Raw genomic sequence first — 21,269 nt, 5'->3', positions numbered from 1 at the left:
TGGATCCGCCAGGACGGTCGTTCGGACGATGGACGACGCCGACTGTACACACGCCAGATTTTCGCCCGATGCCGATTATCAGGCGATAAAAATCTGACGTGTGTACGCAGCTTTAAAATACATTTTATTTATTTATCATATTTTTATAATTGGTATGTTTTGTTACTTTGCTTTTTCAGTCTAGTTTATCAATAGATTCCAGATTTTTGTATGGTGATTGTGAAAACATCTCTTTTATTCCTTTTTTATTTTCTCATTTCTTGCATTGTCAGTGATATTTCTGCAATCCTGATTCATTCTGATGGTGACATTTCTGTCTTGACGCAAGGTGGGAATTTTCTGAACTTCCCTTATGGTTTGCACAAGCAATGTCAGTCACCTCATATCTACAGCTCAAAGTTTCCCTACATTTTGGTATAAAGTACTCCTTTAAAGTGGAACTAAAACCAACAATAAAAAAAATGCAGGCAAGTTCTTTATATTTATTCGGCAACAAAATAAACATACCAGCTTGTTCTCAATTAATCTCACTTCTATTTATTGTACAGCGCTGCGTAATATGTTGGTGCTATATAAATCCTGTTTAATATTAATAATTTAATAATAACCTCTCCCTACTCCATTGCCTGCACCAACATATTCAACCAGTACCCTTTCCGGGTTCAGAATCTTCCACATGCACAGGGGTTCATTCATTCCCAGCAGTCAGGTATGCCGGGATTGTACACTGATCTGCGCAAGCATGTAATAAGATTGTGAACAGGCAGGTAAGTTTGTTTTATTGAAGAAATATACCCTGTCCCTGTCTCTTTTTTGTTCAGGTTTAGTTCTGCTAACATCTCTAATGCTTTCATTACATTACAATGGGCAGCACAGTGGCTCAGAGGTTATCATTCTGGTTATTGCACTAGGTCCCAGTTTGCAGGTTCTCCCTGTGTTTGCATGAGTTTCCCTCAGTTACTCTGATTTCATCTCGCATTCCAAAAACATGCGATTAGGTTAATTGGCTTCCCCCCAAATTGACCCTGACTGTGGTAATTACATATGACTTTGGTAGGGACATTAGATTGTGAGCCCCCTCTAAGGGTTAACAAATGACAAAATTATGGACTGTGTGAAGTGCTGCATAATAATGTCAGCATTATATAAATACTAATTAATAATTGAATAAATGTATTATGATTTAAAGGAAACCTGCATGACAGGTTAAGTCAGAGGTCACTTTTACTTTCTGAACTTTGTTACTTAATTCATTGAATGACATCATAGAAACATTTGCACGCAATCTGCTATAAAATGAAAACAAACACAGACCATTGGACCTGCTTTATTAAAGCTCCCCAAGGGTGGAGATGATACATATTCATCAGTGAAGCTGAGTGATTCAGCTAACCTGGAACAGATTTCTTCAGTTATTTGCTGAAAATGTTTTGAATCCTGGATCAGATCTATTCCAGGTTTGCTGGATCACCCAGCTTCACTGATACAGATGTATCCTCTCCAGCTTTGGAGATCTTTAATAAATCAGGTGTAGGAAGTGTGTTGTGTTTGTATACATGTATCCAAATGTTATACCTGCATGTTCTGTGTATGTAGAGCATATTGGTATATATTCCATACTCACATTAGGAAGAGAACCCAAAATAAAGCTAGAAGGATCCAGGTCTCTGAAGAGAAGCTGGGAATTAGGTTCATGATTCTTCTATGACCTCCACTGTGCTGAATGGCCGGTTGTGTTACTTCCTATGTCTTCTTAACCCCACCTGTTTCCTATATCCTAATAAAGCAATGTATAGCTACTTTCCAGCCCCTTACTACCAAACCTAGCAATTTCCTATGTGTCTCACAGAGCACTCACATGAATGTGGGCTGGACACAGAAGGCAGTACAAAGATGTGATAAACACCATGTATTGTGCAACAACAGTATGAGATCATGCGTTTTACACAAAAGGAAAATAAAAAGAATTTAAAAAGCCTTAAAGAATTACAAAACGCATAGATTATATACATTTTATCAGTCACATAGATATTTATTCTTCAAGCAGAACAAAAATACTTCATGCAACTTGTTTCAATGTTTACTGAGTATTATAGGAGAAGGTTATTACCTCCATGAAAGGCCCAGCCCTATGCTAACATGACAATTATTATTCAGGCTATCTGTGACCTGTGCAGCAAACTGTGAATTCCAAGCATGTGTATGTAATCATGTTCTCTGTCAGTGAGTTCTGAGGACATGTAATCAAAGGAAATTTGCAATAATATGTATTTTCCCACTGCAGGTTGTTCAACACTACATGAAAAAAGTTTTGTTGTGTCTCTTCGTGTATAAATGTCATACAAAAAATTGCAATATTATAAAAAAATATATAAATAATATAAAATAATTGATTTATTGTTGCCTAAATTCAAACATTTTCAAAATGCTACATCCCAGCTCACCTTAGTGTGCTCACTGATACCCTGCACTGTAACATGCACCCCTGGGGGAGGCTACAAGTGGTTGTGCTGATTTATTTCGAGCAGGCATATTTCACCATCAGAAAGTAGGCCCTGGAGCTCTAGTAAGAGACTTGGTGCAGAAGGGACCCATGACAGGGCCAGGGGGAGGACTAGTGGGGGATTGAAATGGGGGGGTGGTAAAATAAAAAGAGAAAAGTTTGGGGGATGTAGGGGGAGTTTGGAGAGGGTCAGCAAGTGGGTGGGCTGAGGGGCTAAGGGATAAAGGAGGGTCCCATGAAGGGGGCCAGTCAGAAATTTGCCCAGAGTGCTGGAGGAACTTACCCATCCTCCCTTTTTTAATTGTTTTGAGGGGAAGGGGGGAGTTGTTATAGCAGTAGGCGTGGGGGGTAGGTACATGAGACTTTAGGAGTAGAGAAGGATACAGCACTAGAGGCGAGGTGGGAGCTCAGCAGAGTATACAGAGATCCTAGTAAGGGGAGCTCCTCATGACACTAGGTTGTTGTGGGGGCAAGAAAAGTGAGGAGGATACCCGCAATCTGTCTCTGAGGCGGTGTGTGAGCAACTGGGGGCCTGGTTATGGTAGCAGAGGTATCATTTTAAAGGATAAAGCAGGGGATGGATTCAAGGACCGATTACTGAACTTGTTTTTTTTATTTAGTTTGCACTTTAATTGGTTAATGTGTTGATTATATGGGTAAAATGTTATTTTGTTAATAAAAGGGGGCTGCTATGGCCAATGTAACCCACAAGATGGCGTCAGTGTATTATTTAAGAGTTAAAAAAAGAGGGGTTGTGGGGTTAAAGAGGATTGGCTATGACGGGGTTAAGGCAGTCTTCCCCAACTCAGCCATGGTTAAGCTGATCCACTAAATGTGCACCTGACTTTTGAGCAAGTACATAAAGACATGAAGTAGCTAAAAAAGTAAACTACAGTAAATATCACCCAGGTATACCTTAATATAGGAACCAGAAAGTACAAATGGGTAGCTCTATTAATCATTGAAGGAGACTTTCTGAGATCTCAGTTCTTGATCAGGACATCAGTGAGCTCCTGGATAGTCTGTGGCACAACTTGGCAGAATCAGGTGCACTGATACATAATGTCCCTGTGGGACTCTATTGGATTTAATTCATTGGAATGTTGCTTCCAGTCAATGATGCCAATGCCTGTATCATTCAGCAAGTGATTTCACACTGTAGCCAAATGAAGCTAGGCATTTTCCAAGCACCAAGAGGAGCTCAAGCCTCTCTGTTCACACATGCTTGTCGTATGGCTGCAATACTGAACCTCTTGCCTTCTACAAGGTAAACTTCCTGCAGGTCCTCTGACACATTCAGTATGACATCAGAAATGGCGTAGCCTTTGTATTTTTTTCTTACAATTGAGGAGCGCATAGCATAGAATGTTTGCAATTCATTAGAACTTATTTGTTTGATATTTTGTCTTGCTAGCATGTAATGATTGACCACAACCATGTTTGTATAGGACAGGTCCTAGGGCTTAGGAGGAAAGGCATGATGGAAGAAGAAAAAGTTCCAATCCTCACATTAAAAATGAAAACAATGCCACACTCACACATTAATATATTCTTACCTTAACGATGCAGTAATGGTAATGCAGTCTATCTGTGTAGAAGCTGCTGAAGGTTTATACTATTTGGGGCTGAACACTAAAGGCCAACACAGTTTCTGCAAAGCCATTTTCCTGCCTATAAGGAAGGACAAGTCTCAATATTCCCTGTATAGTGTATCATTGATGAGGGTGATTACACCTGTACTCTCAGCTCTCTATAACACAATGAGGTGACTACAAAGACATTATGAACAGTAATTGTAACCACATGCATAAAGGATATGCAGTTCTCTGTAAAGGATATAAGGGTATTATTGGACTTGATCACATTTTGTTTGGACTTTTTTTTTTAATGTATCATTAAGACGTAAATGTATTTTGTGACACTTTAAAATATTACAGTCTTATCAAATCTTTTCTGGCTGATGGCACAAATACCTGGACTACCATGAATTTCCTCTAGCCACCAGCAGGGGGCTTTTTACAGAGCCAGCTGATTGTGTGCAGTAGGAGCTCCCCACTTCAAGTGGAAATAAAGTTAAAATTTAAAAAAAAATCTAATTTACCTTTAATTCAGCAGATCCCTTGATCGCGCTGGAGATGACTTCCATCGGGTCCTGTGTCGTCCTGGAATTCCCCTTCGTCCTGGTGTCGAGGAAGCTCCGGGTGCCACCATCTTCTGGGTGCATCATCTGATCTCTCACTGCATAGGCATGAGATTGGGAAATGTAGCCAGCTGTAAAGGGGAAAAAGAGTGCTGATCTCACTGCACATGTGTAAGATCAGCATCTCTTTCCCTTTAATGTAGGAAATTGCCCCTTCTGCGCATGCCTGCTGTCGAGGCTTTGTGCTCCCATTCAGTCTTGATTGTCGCGGCAATCAAGACAGAAGTAGATAGGCTTCTTGTTTTTTTTTTTACAACTACTCTTTACTCAATACCCTACTGTTCTTCCTTTATATATGGAATATTTTGTGGTATTCTGCCATATTATAGTAATGTACACCTTGCATTTTTTTAGTATGCATTTGGAGCATAGGTGCAACACATGTAAAAGAGATCAAACAACTACAATGCCAGCAAGGTGCTAGGCTCAGAGTTTGGTCAAGTGCATGCATGTACAATCAGAATCACCTATTTTACAAAATAGCCAGTTTTCCTTGTTTTTACATTTGGGCACTGTTTGAATTGAAAATTGATGTTGTTTGATATTGAAAAATATATTTAGATACATACACCATTTATTTCCATGGGGTGAGGGTGGAGTATACAAATTTTACATGACTGTGAGTGTCTGTGTGTGGTTACCTATATAAACTCCTCTCCTAGCAGCGATCACATCAACTCACATTGTAGTACCAGCGTAAATAGAAGGAAATCCCGATCCTTCACCAAGTGGGAGATCGGGGAGCAACCTTCCTGAGTATACAGTGCCCATACCTGACAGGACCATCCAAGGGTTTGAAAATAATCCAGGGGTCATACAGAACCAGGTAATGTTCCAGTAACCTGTACTCTCCTTCCTATACTATAGTTACATAGTTAGTCAGGTTAAAAAAATCCATCAAGTTCAACTACTAGGGAAATAAACATATTCCAGATAAAACCAAATATACATAGTTGATTCAGAGGAAGGCAAAAAAGTACAGATGTTTCTTTAAATTTAAAACCCAGTTATATTCTGTACTTCTAAAAAAGCATCCAACATTTTCTTAAAGCAATCTATAGAATATGTTAAAACTACTTCCTAAGGGAACCTATTCCACATTTTTACAAAGAATCCCTTCCTTATGTGGAGATTAAACTTCTTTTCCTCTAGAGTTCCCAGTTTTCCTTTGTAATGTCCTTAAAGTGAATAATTAGAAAGTGAATTCTCTACATGCAACAATTATTTATTTATACAGGGTGATCATATCCCCCCTTAAATGCCTCTTTTCAAGGGAGAATAGATCCAGTTCAGCTAATCTCTCCTCATAGCTGACCTCCTCCATTCCTTTTATTAATTTAGTTGCCCTTCTCTGCACTCCCTCCAAATCGACAATGTCCTTTTGGTGAACTGGTACCCAAAACTGGACTGCATATTCCAGATGTGGTCTGACTAATGCTTTGTACGGGGGCAGGAATATGTCTCCATTTCTGCACTCCCATCTTCTTCCTTCTTCTTTTCATGTGCATGCTCTTCAGCCATCTTGATTGGTCGGAATAGTATGGCCTGCGCAGGAGTTTATTTTTTTATGGCACAGCTCAGCTTTCCAGGAGCAATCAAGCAGGTAGAAGGGGTTATTGCAGAAGGGACATCCCCTGTCTCCATCTGCAATAATGACCTGCCTTATTAGCCTTTAGTTCCGCTTTAAAATTCCTTACATTTCTTTTGACCAAAGTGTTTATTGTCTTAACAGGTCACTAAAAAGTGTTCTTAACAAACTTGGTAATGTTTTCCTGTACTGTAATTTTATGGCTAGGACAAAAAAGCATATGTAAACCTTTACCAAAAACCTTGCTATTTAATACATACACAAAATACACCAAAAAAAAAAATACAAAAAAACATAAATAATTTTAAAATATATGGTAACAATAAATGTTTTTTTCCAACTCTTGGAGACCTTAGGGACTTTTGAGGCAATAATTTCCTATTTCTTATTCAATTAGTATATATTAAAATATTATTATCTAAATCCAATTATTCTTGGATAATCCCTCAGTCAATTTTTGTTGTTGACCACAGGCAGGGAGAATTTTGAGGCAAAACAAGTGGTGGGCTAAAGCCAGGCAGAGAGGTCATCCAAAACTTTTGAAAAAGCAGGACTCATTGTAAATTAATTTTGAGCACAATCTGCAAAAGATTGGAATATACAAGGTTGAGGCTGGAAATGTATGAAGCACACTACAAATTATTAGAGTATCAAAATTCTCCCTGAGAATAAATGGATGAGATTGCGTGTCCCCATTTTGAGGTGTTACTCTTGAGAAAGCAGAGAAGATATCTGTGAAATGTGTTGAGCATTGACAAATATGGGAAATGTATTTATGAATATGAATGTATAGAGAGGCCCAGAGCAGAGAACTCAGTGCAGGGGCTACATGACAGGGTGTGAGGGCAGGCCCGTGGGGGGGAGGGAAGGGTTCACAGCGTGAGTGGAAAATTTTGAAGAGGAATAGTAGGAATGTAGTCTCAGGCAAGGGGGAGGAGTTCTGAAGTTTTTAATAGAAGGATCAGTCGGAAGTCAGGCACATTTTTTGTGAGAAAGAAAGATTTCCTGCCACCCGCCCTGTTTTTTAGGGGTTGGGTTTTTTCTGGGTTGTGAGTGGTTGAGGTCTGGAAGAGTAAGAGTCCTGGGTGGTAATTGGTGGAAGGGCAACCCATTGGTGGGGTACCCCTTTAATGTGTTCAGTTGCAGTGGTTTGATATCATGGATATTTATGGTGGAGGCGGACTGTAGCTTACCCAGACCTACAGCCTTGTGGTTTAAGTTTAATTCACTTGGTTGGTTTGGAAAAAGGAGGATTCTTGTTTACACTGTGGTTTTATATTGGAGCTAGTATTTGTGGGGTTAATTGGTTATGGTAATTTGTTTACCTTAATTTGTTTATATTAATTGTTTGTCAATAAAAAGGGGGTTATTTTATGCTAATGTACGTTGATTATGTTAAATATGTAACTGTGTGTTAGTTTGATATTTAAATTGACTATGTAAAGTTGTAAAGTTATGGTAATATTTATTGTTATTTATTCTAAAAAAAGTTAAAGGTTATTTGTTTAATATATAATTTGGCTGCTTGCCAGCCATTTAAAGTCCAGTCAAGTGTTTGGTGTATTTTTGGGACTGGTGGGCTGGCAGGTTGGGGAAAAAGGGGCGTGAGGGGGGAAAGGGGCAAAGCTCCGAGCTGCCCTTGTCATGCAAAAATCACTGTATTGTTTTATATAAATGTGGTTTTAAGGATTGAAAAAAAAATGTATTTTATATATACTCATAAAATATTTAAAAGAAATGCATGATCAAATACCTCATATGTGTACTTAAACATTCTGTGATTATCATTTTGTTATGGAAATAAGAATGACAGTAAATGAGTGCATAACAAAATGTAAATTTTCAGTGTGTATATAAAAAATTCTATAAAAGTACTATGGTTACTGAATGTTTTCTGTAAGCCAGCAGTCGCCAACAAGTGGTCCGCAAGAAAATTTTGGTGGTTCACAGAAAAATTTGGATTATTTTCAATTTTTATGTTTTATTAATATTAAAACAAAAAAAAATGTAATAAATTCTTGAATTCTGAATGATTTTTGCCTTTATATTGCACTAATCTCACAAACTGTAAAACAAGGGAAGGCGCAGCGTGAGGTCAGTGTAGTCTTAAGTATTATGAGCCAACCGTTTCCGAGCCGTTTGCTTCAGTATTGTTTCGGCCATTACAACAGTCATCCCGCTCCGTGAATACTGATTCTCATATGATGCTCTTTTAGGTAAGTATGACCTTAACTGTGTATTTTCCTTAACTGGTATATTTAATGACATCAAATAGTTTGACTTTGATAACTATCATTTCTTGTTTGGTCTTAGATTCGAATGAAATAAACCCATAATGAGTGAGAAAAAGCAAACAAATATTTTGCATTTCTTTAGTAATACCAAAGATAATGCAGCTAATGATAATAGTAACAATAGAAATACTTCACCTAACCGTAAGTGTATCAAACAGAACCTTCACAGTCCTTGTCAGGCACCATCAGGAAGATTATTATTATACAAATGTATTTATCTTTTTAAAAAAAGTAATATTAGGGGCCGCTGGATTTAAAATTATGAATTTAGTGGTCTATGAGATCCGAAAGTTAACGACAGCTGCTGTAAGCCATATAAATCTTACTGATTTTCTAAAAAAGTCAGCATGGAGATAAACTCCAGGCATTTCTTTGTAATATGATTTAATTATTGATGATACATTTTCTCTGTACATTACGTCTTGGTGGTACATTTTCTGTACAATGTCCTTTATATTTACTAAAACTGTATATCATGAAGATAAACGTATACAATTTGTATCCAGTGACGCAGGCTCTTGAATATTTGTTAGTACATCTAAGGGAGACAACCCTCTGACATCCATCGGACATCTGTACGGGGCTTTAAGCTTCATCCAAATCTAAAGGAATGAACATACTGCAGCTTTTATCATAAAAACACTGATCTTACCATGTGGTTAAAATGAAGTCTGGCCCTTTATTTAGAAATCAGCATGATAAAGGACAAATAAAACTTAGTATTAGACATGTAAATTTGCTATAAATGCAATGTCCTTGTCACTTTCTGCAAGCTGAACAGAAAGCTAAAAATCATATCTTTCTCATGCTGTCCTCTATCCATTTTTTGCAAGATGTCATTGGAGTCTGAATATGAATAGCAGTCTAATCTTACAATTATTATTCACTGCATTCATATGATGTCATCCTAAAACACAAAGTATGTTATTTGAAGCAAAATGAATCAATATTAAGATGTTGTCAAACTGAACATTATCAAACTGTGTGCTTTCAGGAAAAGAGAACTGAAATTAATATGGGCTTTTGGGAAAAATAGGCTGTACTGATGAAAAAATAAATGTCATAAAATAATTTTTATAAACCTTTTTTGCAGAATATATATTACATAATACAGTTTTTAGTTAGGCTGAGTTTTTTACTTCAAACATAAGAAAAGCAACATGAAAAATATAGTTTGAGAATACGTTCTCTACCCAGGCATTCTTGTCTTAGGATCGGGAAACCATTTGTAAAATAATTGGTTTCTTGGGCTGCATGAAGCCTTGATTGCTGAGCTCCATTGGGATCTGTGCACAGTAGAAAAACAGAAAATACTGAAAAATCACTATATTATATTCTTTTTTTAGGGGCTAATGATATTATATGTAATTTGCATGTAAAACATACAATGCATGACAAATATAAAGTATGTGAATGCAGATTTATAATAACCAGTGTGTGTTAGAGAGGGAAACTGTTGATTAACCTCCCTAGCAGTAACCCCGAGTGTTACTCGGGGTAGAAAAAAGTTGCTAAAATCGGTAACCCCGAGTCACACTCGGGGTGCGTAATCCTATGGGAGGTAATAGTAAATACAGCCTTACCTGATCCGCTGGCGTCCCGCGTCGTCCATCGCCGCAATTTCCGTCTTCTTCTCTCTTCCTCCGGCCGGCTTCTGCATCCAATGAGTCACCGGCGAGTTCCCGGTGACGTCGGTGCGTGTGTACGTTGCCGGGGCAGGAAATTCAAAATCCATTTGTATTGCATTCAATACAAAATAACTGTATTGAATGCAATACATTGGATTTATATGTGTAAAAGCAGTGCATTGTTTTCAAGAACATTTATTTTACAGTATATATATTAGTATGAGTAAAATATGTATTTAAAAAAAAAATTAAAAAAAATTTTAAAAAAATTTTCAATATATACCGTATTTTTCGGACTATAAGACGCTCCGGCCTATAAGACGCACCCAATTTTAAAGGAGAAAAACCTAGAAAAAAAAGATTCTGAACAAAATACTAAAAAATCACTCTGTGTCAATGTATCCCCTTCTAATCACTCTACGCACCCACTTTTCCCCCCCAGTTTTGGGGAAGAAAAAGTGCGTCTTATAGTCCGAAAAATACGGTACATTTTTTAATTTATTCAATTTATTATTTTTACATGATTTTGTGTTTCAAACTTTTTTTATACTCATACTATTATACTGTAAAATAAATTTTCATGAAAAACAATGTACCGCTTTTAGACATATAAAACCGAAAAGAAATGAACCGCTAGGGAGGTTAAAGCATAGGGCTATGTTCAGACTGGTGATTGGGTTGCTGTGCAGCTACTGCTTCATATTGCCACACTACGTGTAGCCACCTATAGAGAATTAATGGGGCAGCCGTAAGTGGGCCAGTATGCCTGCTGTAAAATAAACACTGTGTTTTCAGTAACAGTGTTCTGTAGTTCACCTTACATACACCTTACATCAGTAAACCTGGGTGATAAAAAAAAACCTGGAATAGACCTGGTCCAGGATTGAAAACCTTTGCTTACAAATGACAAATTACTTTTGAGAAATCCATTGCAGGTTCGCTGACTCACCAAGGTTCACGGTTGAAAATGTATCCTCTCCTGTCTTGGAGAGTTAAATCATGCCCAGTTAGTTAGGGTTGTCGCCCTAGGACAGAAAGTGTGTCACTGACAAGGTTGCTAAGTGGCAATTAAGAATGAAAGTCTGAAAATAGAAAACTAAGCACCTAAGAACTGGTAAGCTGCAGTGTATGACATTTTGTGATTAGGTTTAGGTACACTGTTAGTGTTAGAGAGATTTCCATCACTTTCTGCCCTTTTTTTTCTTGATATAGACAAGAAGTGACAAAAACGTTCCAATGGCCTTCTAATGGCTTTAAAACCTTACAAAAGGTTCAATCCTTCCCCACGCTACACAAAAACTGAAAATGGTTTTAGCTGTAAACATACTTTAAAATGGAGCTAAAGATCCTCTTTGAAAATTTGTGATCCGGTATTCACTGCATATTTGGACAAGGGATGTCCTTTCTGCACTAAACATACCTACTTGTCTGGTCTCTGTTTTCTTCTGATATAAAACACTGTGCTGTGCATGCATAGCTCTGCATATGATGCCAGGAAATCCAGTGCATCCTGTTATGCCCCTGGGCATCTGGAACCTGCCTGGTCACAATGTTTTATTTTTGGAGTATTAGTTCTTCCTAAACAGAATATAGGAATTGTCTGTAATTGCATTGGTTTTAGAAGGGTTAGTGCCCCTTTCATATTGTTTTTATATTTTGTATGGAGAGATGTTTCCACTCTTTGCTAGCAATAAAAACCTGGTTCTACAAAGGATGTGATTGGAAAATTGAAAATTTTCCAGCTAAAACACATTCATGAATAACATCCTTACAAGGGTATTAGACTTCACCCATTCTATTGAAAAGAAAACCTTTCACTTTCAAATCCAAAAGGGGTATAATATCTACCCCTCCTATCATATTGATATGCAAATCATCTTTATACCAAGTGTAAAGATGTAGCTTACCAGAGTGTCTGCACAGGGTCGACAGGTGAAGTGCTGGAGGATGGCAGCCGTTGCTACTTTAATGCTTAGCATAGCAAACCTCTTCCCAATGCAGTTTCTGGGTCCATCTCCAAAGGGCAGGAAAGTGTATGGAGTGTGATTTTCTCTGTTCTCCTTGCTAAACCTGTAGAAAAATATAACACACCTAAATACATGGATAGTTTAAAAAAACAAAAGGAAAGGCTAGAAATATGTTGCACATACCAATGTCTGCTTTTATGTCTCCTTCACCAAAACTAAATTTTTGAATATTGTCTGGTTTCTTACTATGGGCTACAGTAATCTTTTTAAGTTATTTGAAGGTGATAGATTTTTTTATTGAACAAACCTAAAATCTTGGATCACATCAGGTATTGAAGAAATCGTAGTTCAGTGCACTTCCCATCAATGTAAACTTATTTCTCCCCCTTCCCATTACACTAACCTAACCCACCCTACCCCTCCATGGTTCTGTACTAACTGAGATATAAAGAGATGCGTTCCACTGTCCTAAAAAAAATTTTCTACCCTGTCAGATTTTGCTACCTCAAGAACTGAAATCCCATAATGCTGCCTAACTTTACCTCCTAATACCGGGTTTTTAGTGCCTAAATGTGTCCTTCTTTCCTAGTGCCTAATCTTAACCCCCCCTCCATGCTTGGTTCCTTATCTTAACCCCCATTTCTTGGTGTCTAACCTTAACTGTTTACTATGTGGTGCCTAACCTTAACCCATCTGCCTAGGGCTTAACCCTAACCCCCATGCCTAGTGCCTGCACAGAACAATCCTACTGACGTCTATAGCGTTTGTCTACCTTTGTTTAAAAAAACAGCCCATACAAGCCTTGCACAGGCAGCAATAAACAAACACTGAAAAACAGCCCTTTCAGTCTCTCTTCAGCCCTTACGTTAATGGTATAATTCTATACTTTACTATACTGTATTGCTAAACTATTATTGTATAAAAAAGTATACTTTCAAGTACACAAATCCTTTGCCACCCAGCCATATGTAAAAAATAATCTTGTTTGGTAAGTTTTTTTGTAGGATAATCTTACCCCAGCCGAACTATAGGCACAAGTTGGAGAATTTTTTTCATATAGCTCATAGACGTATTGCATACATACTTTCAAAAAAATCTTCATGCAGATATAAAGGGCTTCAATGGTATTGGATATATTAGTAATGATAATGGGCACAGCTGGCAAGTGCACCCATATAGGTGGAAGTCCAGCCGTTCACCAAGATCCTTGCAACCGAGTTGCAGTATTGAAGTTTAACATATTTGACTAATCTGTCGCTGAAACTTAACTTCTTTAGTAGTCATCCAAAGGAATAACCATAGAATTAGTCTTTTTGATAACTAATCTTGTAGGTAATAGTTTATACAGTATCAAATTTCATTTGAAGGAGGAAAATAAGACTGTAAGATTCTTTTTAAGAAGGAAATTTCTTAAGTATGATACCTTTCAGGCCGGAACTCCTCAGGTTCTGGCCAGTACTCTGGATTATTATGTAGTACATATGTTGGGATCAAACAGACCATTCCTTTTGGTATGGTAACACCGTTAATTTCAACAGTTTGCTTTGAAACCCTTTCCACTCTTCCTGCAGGTGGGAACATGCGGAGAGTTTCCTGAATCACCATATCCAAATATTCTATTTGCATCAGAATGTCATATGTGGGGCTGGCCTGAGAGGGTGACAATAAATAAGTGCAGTTAGTCAAATAAAAAAAAAAACACTCTCAGTCTAATGTATATTTAATATTTAACTAAGTCTATTTATGTTATTAAATAACTGTGCATCATACACAACTGGCATATTTTCATGATCATCAAATGTTGATTTAATCCTTTGTATCCTTTAACTAAACAGGATCAAAAACTGGAGCTGCATACCCGATCAGACACTGTGGCTTACAGAGTCATGAGGAAAGGTCTTCTGGTCTAGATGAGAATAATTGGGCTACATATAGTATACATACAGTATTTTGTACAAATGTTGTAGACAAAAAATATTTTTTGTTGTCAAATCTTTTAAAAAAAAAGTGAACCCAAAGACAGAGTCAAACGAAAGGGTGGTGGTGTCTGTCTGTATATGAGAAGTGATCTAAAAGTGAATGTGAAAGAAGAAATTGCAGAGGGAACAAACGATGAGATTGAGGCATTATGGGTGGAGTTGAATGTGGGGGGAGTGTGAATAACACACAATAAATTATTGGAGTCGGCTATAGGTCCCCCCTGTGCTAAGAAAGAAATAGAGAATTAACTACTAGCACAGATAGAAAACGCAGCAAAAAGTGGAAGTGTTTTATTCATGGGAGATTTCAACTACCCTGATATTGACTGGCGTAATGGCACTACAGAAACAGCAAAAGGGAGGAAATTTGTGAATTTATTACAAGATAATTTTATGGTACAGTTTATAGAAGCCCCAACTAGAAATGATACTCTGCTGGACCCAGTTCTTTCTAACAACGCAGAGCTTATAACACATGTGCAAATAAAAGAGAATCTGGGTAGCAGTGACCATAATATGATTTAATTTAATGTAAGCTGTAAACAGGAAGCAAAAACAGGAAAGATAAAAACCTTTCATTTTAATAGAGCAAATTTTCCAATTATTAAGGGTGGCTCCCTGTGACTTGGACTGAGAGACAATATTGTCCTCAAAGAACACAGAACAGAAATGGGAATGTTTCAAGTCTGTTCTACAAAAGAAAACTGAAAATTATATTCCAATGGGTAATAAGTTTAAGAGGCTAAAATTAAAACTTATGTGACTCACAGCTGATGTTAAAAAAGTTATAGGGAACAAGTAAAGGGCATTCCAAAAATATAAAAATGTAGGATTCACCTTCATCATTTGAAACCTATAAAGAACACAACAAAGGCTGTAAAAAGGAGATAAAATGTGCAAAGTAAGGCAAAGCCCCCAAATGTTTTCAAATATATTAATAGCAAAAAGATCAGATCTGAGCAAGTAGGCCCCCTAAAGGATGTCACTGGGGATAAAGACAAGGCAGATTTACTAAACACTTTTTTTTAGCTCTATGTACACAAAGGAAAATGGCAGAGCTCAAGTCCAAATTCATAATAGCAATGTCATTGCCTTAAATGAGTCACAATGGCTCAGAATTGATATGATTGAGAAACAGCTGGGAAAAATTAAGGTTGACAAAGCACCAGGACCTGATTGATTACATCCATGTGTCCTCAAAGAGCTGAGCTTGGTTATTTCAAAGCCATTATTTCTAATTTTTAGAGACTCTTTAGTCACTGGCAAGGTACCGATGGATTGTCGTAAGGCCAATGTGGTTCCTATGTTCAAAAGTCATTACAAGGTAACTACAAACCTGTTAGTTTACCGTCCATAGTTGGAAAGGTCCTAGAGAGTTTGATAAAGAACCACATAGAGGAGTTTCTGCTAGAAAATAATATTATAAGTAATAGTCAGCATGGCTTCAAGAAAGACTGAAGTTGTCAAACAAATTTACTTAGTAAACAGGTAGACATAGTGGAATAGCAGTTGATATAGTGTACTTGGACTTCGCTAAAGCATTTGACACCATACCCCACAGACGGTTAATATGCAAGTTAGGGTCGATAGGTTTAGAAAAGTCAATCTGTAAATGGATAGAGAACTGGCCTAAAGTTTGCATCCAGAGAGTTGTAATTAATGATTCATACTCTGAATGGTCTAAGGTTATTGGTGGTGTACCCCAGGGTTCAGTGTTTGGACCTTTACTGTTTAACATCTTTATAAATTATATAACGTTTGGGATTAAAAGTACCATTTTTGTGTTTCCAGATGACACCAAACTATGTAATAGAATTATGTCCATACAGGATGTCTATAATCTACAAGTAGACCTAGATGTACTGTTTGATTGGGCAGCCAAGTGGCAAATGACATTTATTATAGATAAATGTAAAATTTTGCACGTGGGCACTAACAATATGCATGCTTCACACTGTCTAGGGTAAATACATTTGGGGGAGAAGGATCTGGGGGTTCTGGTAGATCATAGACTTAGTAACAGCATGCAATGCCAAGCTGCAATATCTAAAGCTAGCAAAGTACTTTATTGCATTAAAAGAGGAATAGACTGCAGAGATGGAGATATTATCCTGCCCCTGTACAAAGCATTGGTCAGACCACATCTGGAATATGCTGTCCAGTTTTGGGCACCAGTTCACAAAAAGGACATTGTTGAATTGGAGAGCGTGCAGAGAAGGGCAACTAAATTAATAAAAGGAATGGAGGAGCTCAGCTATGAGGAGAGATTAGCTGAACTTAATCTATTGTCCCTTGAGAATATTATACCCTGTATAAATATATAAATGGTCCATATAGAGAACTCTCTTCCCCATTATTTACTTTGAGATCATTACAAAGAACAAGAGGGCACTCTTTGCGCCCGGAGAAAAAGAAGTTTAAGCTCCAGATAAGGAAGGGATTCTTCAATGTAAGGTCTGTGAAAATGTGGAATCGGCTCCCCCAGTAAGTAGTTTCAGCAACTACTATAGATTGCTTTAAGAAAAAGCTGGATGTTTTTCTAGAAGTACAGAATATAACTGGGTAATAAAGCTTTAAAGAAAAAAATAACAGAAACTGTTGATCCAGGGAACATCTGATTGCCTCATGGAATCAGGAAGGATTGTTTTTCCCTCTTTGAAGCAAATTGTAGATGGAAAAAGAAAAAAAAAGCTCATTTCCTAACTTGACTTGGAGGAACCAGGTTCCAGGCCTTTATCCTGATCATGGCTTCACTATCTTTACTGACACAGAACAGGCACGCATACTCAAAAAAAGTAATTCATGTCATCCTACTTATAGTTTCTGATACATCAAAAGGTTCTGAGCCATCAGGTTCTGAGCCATCAAAAAAATAACATCAGAACCTGCACTTTTAGAAATAGATAACCAATGTCACCTCCCATATTTTTTTTCTTACAGGTCACATAATACCTGTAATTCTGTTGTTTCTCTGAACCAATGGCTGAAACCAATGGCTTAGATTGACAATTCCAACCGATTCTCTCTCTTTTTCTGAAAGTATAAGCATTCATGACACATTTTAGTCACAAATCTGCCCAAAGAAGATTGGTGGGGAATTACACTAGCTGACTGTTCACAAATAAACATTCAGTATAAGAGCTAAGCTTTTGCCAGCTATTTTGTTTTTACTGGTTTTACCAAATTTTCTAACTGTTCAAATTAGAGATATAAAACTACTACATCCAGGAGATTCTTAGCTTGTCGGGCAGATACGAGTCAATTTCTTCCTGCAGTTTCTGCTGTACATCAGGGTGTGTTGCCAGGTTATAAAAAAGAAAGCTCAGTGTGGAACTAGTAGTCTCATATCCAGCCAATAAAAAAACAATGGATTGAGCCATTATTTCAGAATCTGTTAGCGCTGTAAAAATGCATTCAAAGGTTATTAGTCTGAGAAAAGACATATTATTCTGTGCTCCAGTGTCAGGATTGCCTTGGTCCTAATGCCTACCTTCATGAAACCAGACTGTACAACATATCCCAGGAAAGAAACTACCTCTTTGAGCTGACCCAGGTGCCTTTCTTCAGCCATCTACAACTGGTCTCTTCCCAACAGTCTCAATGCTTTTCATGGTGCCTGATCTTTCATTTGCAACCTGTATGTTTGCTCAGAGGGATACTGACCCCAAAAACTGGCCACCTAAAACAATGGAAGCATGTTTTACTTTGAAGCAAACTCTTCTCTTAGGTCCCGCTTTAATTAGATCAAATGTTGCAAAACCTTTTTGCATCAAGATGGGTGACTTTTCCATTTAGGGTGGTGCTATCTTTTTCATGATCCCAACTGAGCCAGAGATCCCAAAAGAGATCCGGGTTTGAGAAATACTGGACATCAGACTGACCCTCATGGAAATATCTCAGATAACCCTTTACAAATAGAATCTACAATATCTGCAAACCACTTATCAGCATCCAGCACACTGGATCTGGTTTTTAATTTTTCTGCTTTAGTATTTGAACTTTCAAGCCTGTATCCAACAACTCTAGAACAGACTTTCTCTAGCTCCAGGACACCAAAGATTCAATGGAGCCAGCAATACCTATTTACATTACTCAGATTCTGGCTTTAACCTGGGCAGAAATCATCTATTGCTCTGGTTAAGAATCCCAGACAATCTACTGACATGCTGGCATCTACCTTTATTACATCTTGTTCCTGTCGCTTCTGGTGGTTAAGCCTATAGAAAGATGTTTTAGATTATTTTAAATCATGTATAAGCTCACAAAATAAATCATTGACCCATGCTCCTGCTGTTCCACTTATTTCACTACCTATCCCTTGTGAATCATAGAGTCACCTTTCCAATGACTTAATCATCACTCTCTCTTCTTCTGGTGATTGCACTGTAATTTGGGGAGGGCTTTTTTAAAATGCATGCATTTTACAGCTCTTTTTTCATTATCCTCGTACCAGTCTTCATCCTAGAAGTCTTCAGGCACACCGCCAGTATTCTTCAATCTTTTCCATCTGTGGGAATATGTTTGTTGATCTGTATCTCCAATACAGAGATACAGTTTAGCTGGACACAACCTGGTACATCCACCAATACATGCTTGCCTTGCAGGATGCTCTGCTCAAGTCTTGGTGAGGTGCTTAGACTGTTCACATCTGTTCCTGTTAGGGCATACACTTCTTTAAACTACAGTACTGGTTATCTGCTCACCAGAATAAGCCATCTTCCAGTGCACTGTTTCCCAACCAGCGTTCTTTGGAACCTTGGGGTATCAAGGGTTTCTTGAGCCATGATCAGTTTGTGCCCCTGTAGGGATGGCATTCTTCCCACTGACCACAATGCTGCAGTACTGTGAGCTGAAGATACTGTTATTATAGCAGGTGTTTCCTAGAGATGAAAGTTATTTCAATGGTTCCTTATGGTAAAAAATTCAGGAAAGGCTGTTCCAATGCATGCAAATGCCTGTGAGTGACAATTTTAGCAAGCTTCAAGCAGCCTTTCACACATCCTTCTGTTCCAGTTTGGGGATGTTGAACACATCTGTAATATTAGTACTGGCTGTCACTTTAAACAACCTGCAAGCAAATTACAGAGGGCTTTTAATAAACTTCAACCCTTCTTGGATGTTAGCCACCAACAGCTAAACTGGCAGCACCAAGAGCCTGGTGTGTGATTTTTTTGAAAAGATGAATAAACTTTAAAAATCTGCGTTAAAAGATTCAAGCACCATGTAAATGTTGATACACATGAAAACAGCAGGCCACACCATAAATCAATGCTAGGCTTAAATTTTTTCAAAATCTTTATCGTTGGGTTCCACCCTGGCTTACCTAAGGCTGACATGGATTCTCAGTGTGCAGTTTCTTCTTTGATAGCTGGCTACAGTGATAGAAGCAATGGTCCAGCTGTTTTGTCACCATATAAATATTCATGTAAATTAAAACTTAGCATATTGATGGAAGCCTATTTACCTTTTTGTTCTTTGTTCAGACCACTAACGTCTTCTGTTCTACAATCCAGCATAAGCTGTAGGAAATCCACATGTCCCTGGTAATTAAAACATAACAAGAAAAATTATGATATACAGTCACCAGATGTGTTCTGGGGGATTCAATAAAGTCTGAAAACTTAACATTAGTAGTATATTCCACTAAATTATTTGGAAGTCAAACTTTGGGGGACATGAACTATGGATTTGAGAGGGGGCACAAAACCCTATTTAAGGATCTGGTTGTAGTATTAGTGTGGGGAAAATATGCAGTTTTTTTATTGTTTATTTTTTAATTTAATGCTTACTTTAATAAAAAAAAAAAACACCTAAACATGCTTGTACAAGCATTTGCAAACACATGTACAATACTGGTTTTCAAAACCTTATGATTTTATTTTACTGCTTAAAAATAGGTTTTGGGCATTAAGAATGACAAAACTCGTACAAATCTGTTCTAGATTTGCATATGGCCATTTTTAATCACATATCATGGCATTGATCATACTAGTGAAAATCTTAGGTTTTGGTAGAAAGGACTTACTGAAGGGTCCCCTTTCAGACGCTTCTCTTTGAAACTAGTAACAGCATTTATGTAGAAATTCAGAAACTCCTTCGGAAAAAAGCTGACATTCAATGCCTCCAGTATAGGACGAAGGAATGGGAAAAGAACTGAAAGCAAAATAGTAACCTAAGTCAAAGAACCTTTATTTTTTTGTGGTGCAACATACTTTCTTTATCCTACAGTTTTTTAGGCATATAAATTTGTGTACATTTTGTATAAATAGCCTAATAAACATAAAGCAAATAGAGCAAATTAGGGACATAGTGTAAAAATTGTACATTCAAATAGTTCATATAAAATAATCAACAAGTACACTAAGATTTATAATCATCAACAAGTATGTTATGATTTATATATTTTTTGTTCATATAATAAATTTTTATTTATTTTTTGGTTTTAATAAAAAAAGGCTTATCTCATTAAATACATTGATTGTTTACTTATTTCCGCTTAAAAACAATTTTGTTTTACTATTTTATACAGTGTAAATTATTGAGAGTTACAATATGTTATTTATATTTATGTACAATAGCAATTGCAGTCATTTAGCTGAGAATATACATTTTTTGATAGGGTGTCACTGTACTTGGTGGTGAGGAAAGTGGTACCATGTCTATTTAGGTCTTTTCTTTTAGGTTTTGGGAGATAAAGGAAAAGTTTAGGGTTCTGGGGTCAGGGAAGGGATGGCCATCCAGTCTATGTCTGTTTTTTCTTTCTTTTCTTGTTCCTGTGCATGTTAGGAGAGAGGTGTGGTATTTAGGCCTTAGGAAAACGCTACGTTCAGGGAAGGGGGAGGACGAGCAAGCGGCACACCACTGTGCTCTCTTCCACAGTGAACAGCAGTTGTTCCAATTGGTCGTTCATCAATTCAGCATGGCAGATTGCTAAATACCATGGGAAACTGCACAACTGTTCATCTCAGACGAGATTGATCTGTTGAGTGTCCATTGCTTAACATTGAGATACAAAGACAATATGAAGAGACATTCTAGTCAACTGAAATTTATTCTTCAAGCAAACAACTAATAGACTGAATTATACTGAATTATATAGCATAATGGACA

At 37.4% G+C, this 21,269-nt stretch overlaps 1 protein-coding gene across 2 annotated transcripts in view; it reads right to left on the bottom strand.

The window, feature by feature from the left end:
• Positions 1-21,269, bottom strand: part of LOC140328767 (cytochrome P450 3A9-like) — a 45,686-nt gene that overhangs the window by 14,511 nt on the left and 9,906 nt on the right. Inside the window, exon 1 of one of the 2 annotated variants that reach the window (XM_072408589.1) lies at positions 1,625-1,871. The exons of the other annotated variant lie outside the window; for it this stretch is intronic. Coding sequence (XP_072264690.1) covers positions 1,625-1,695 — 71 coding nt within the window. The 5' untranslated portion in view covers positions 1,696-1,871. Of the gene's footprint in view, positions 1-1,624; positions 1,872-21,269 lie in introns of those variants that run through there. 2 annotated transcript variants of the gene reach the window in all.

Source organism: Pyxicephalus adspersus, chromosome 4 (genome assembly GCF_032062135.1).
Source record: "Pyxicephalus adspersus chromosome 4, UCB_Pads_2.0, whole genome shotgun sequence".
NCBI lineage: Eukaryota > Metazoa > Chordata > Amphibia > Anura > Pyxicephalidae > Pyxicephalus > Pyxicephalus adspersus.
Note: the sequence above shows the minus strand (reverse complement) of the source record. Positions and strands in the feature narration are given on the sequence as shown.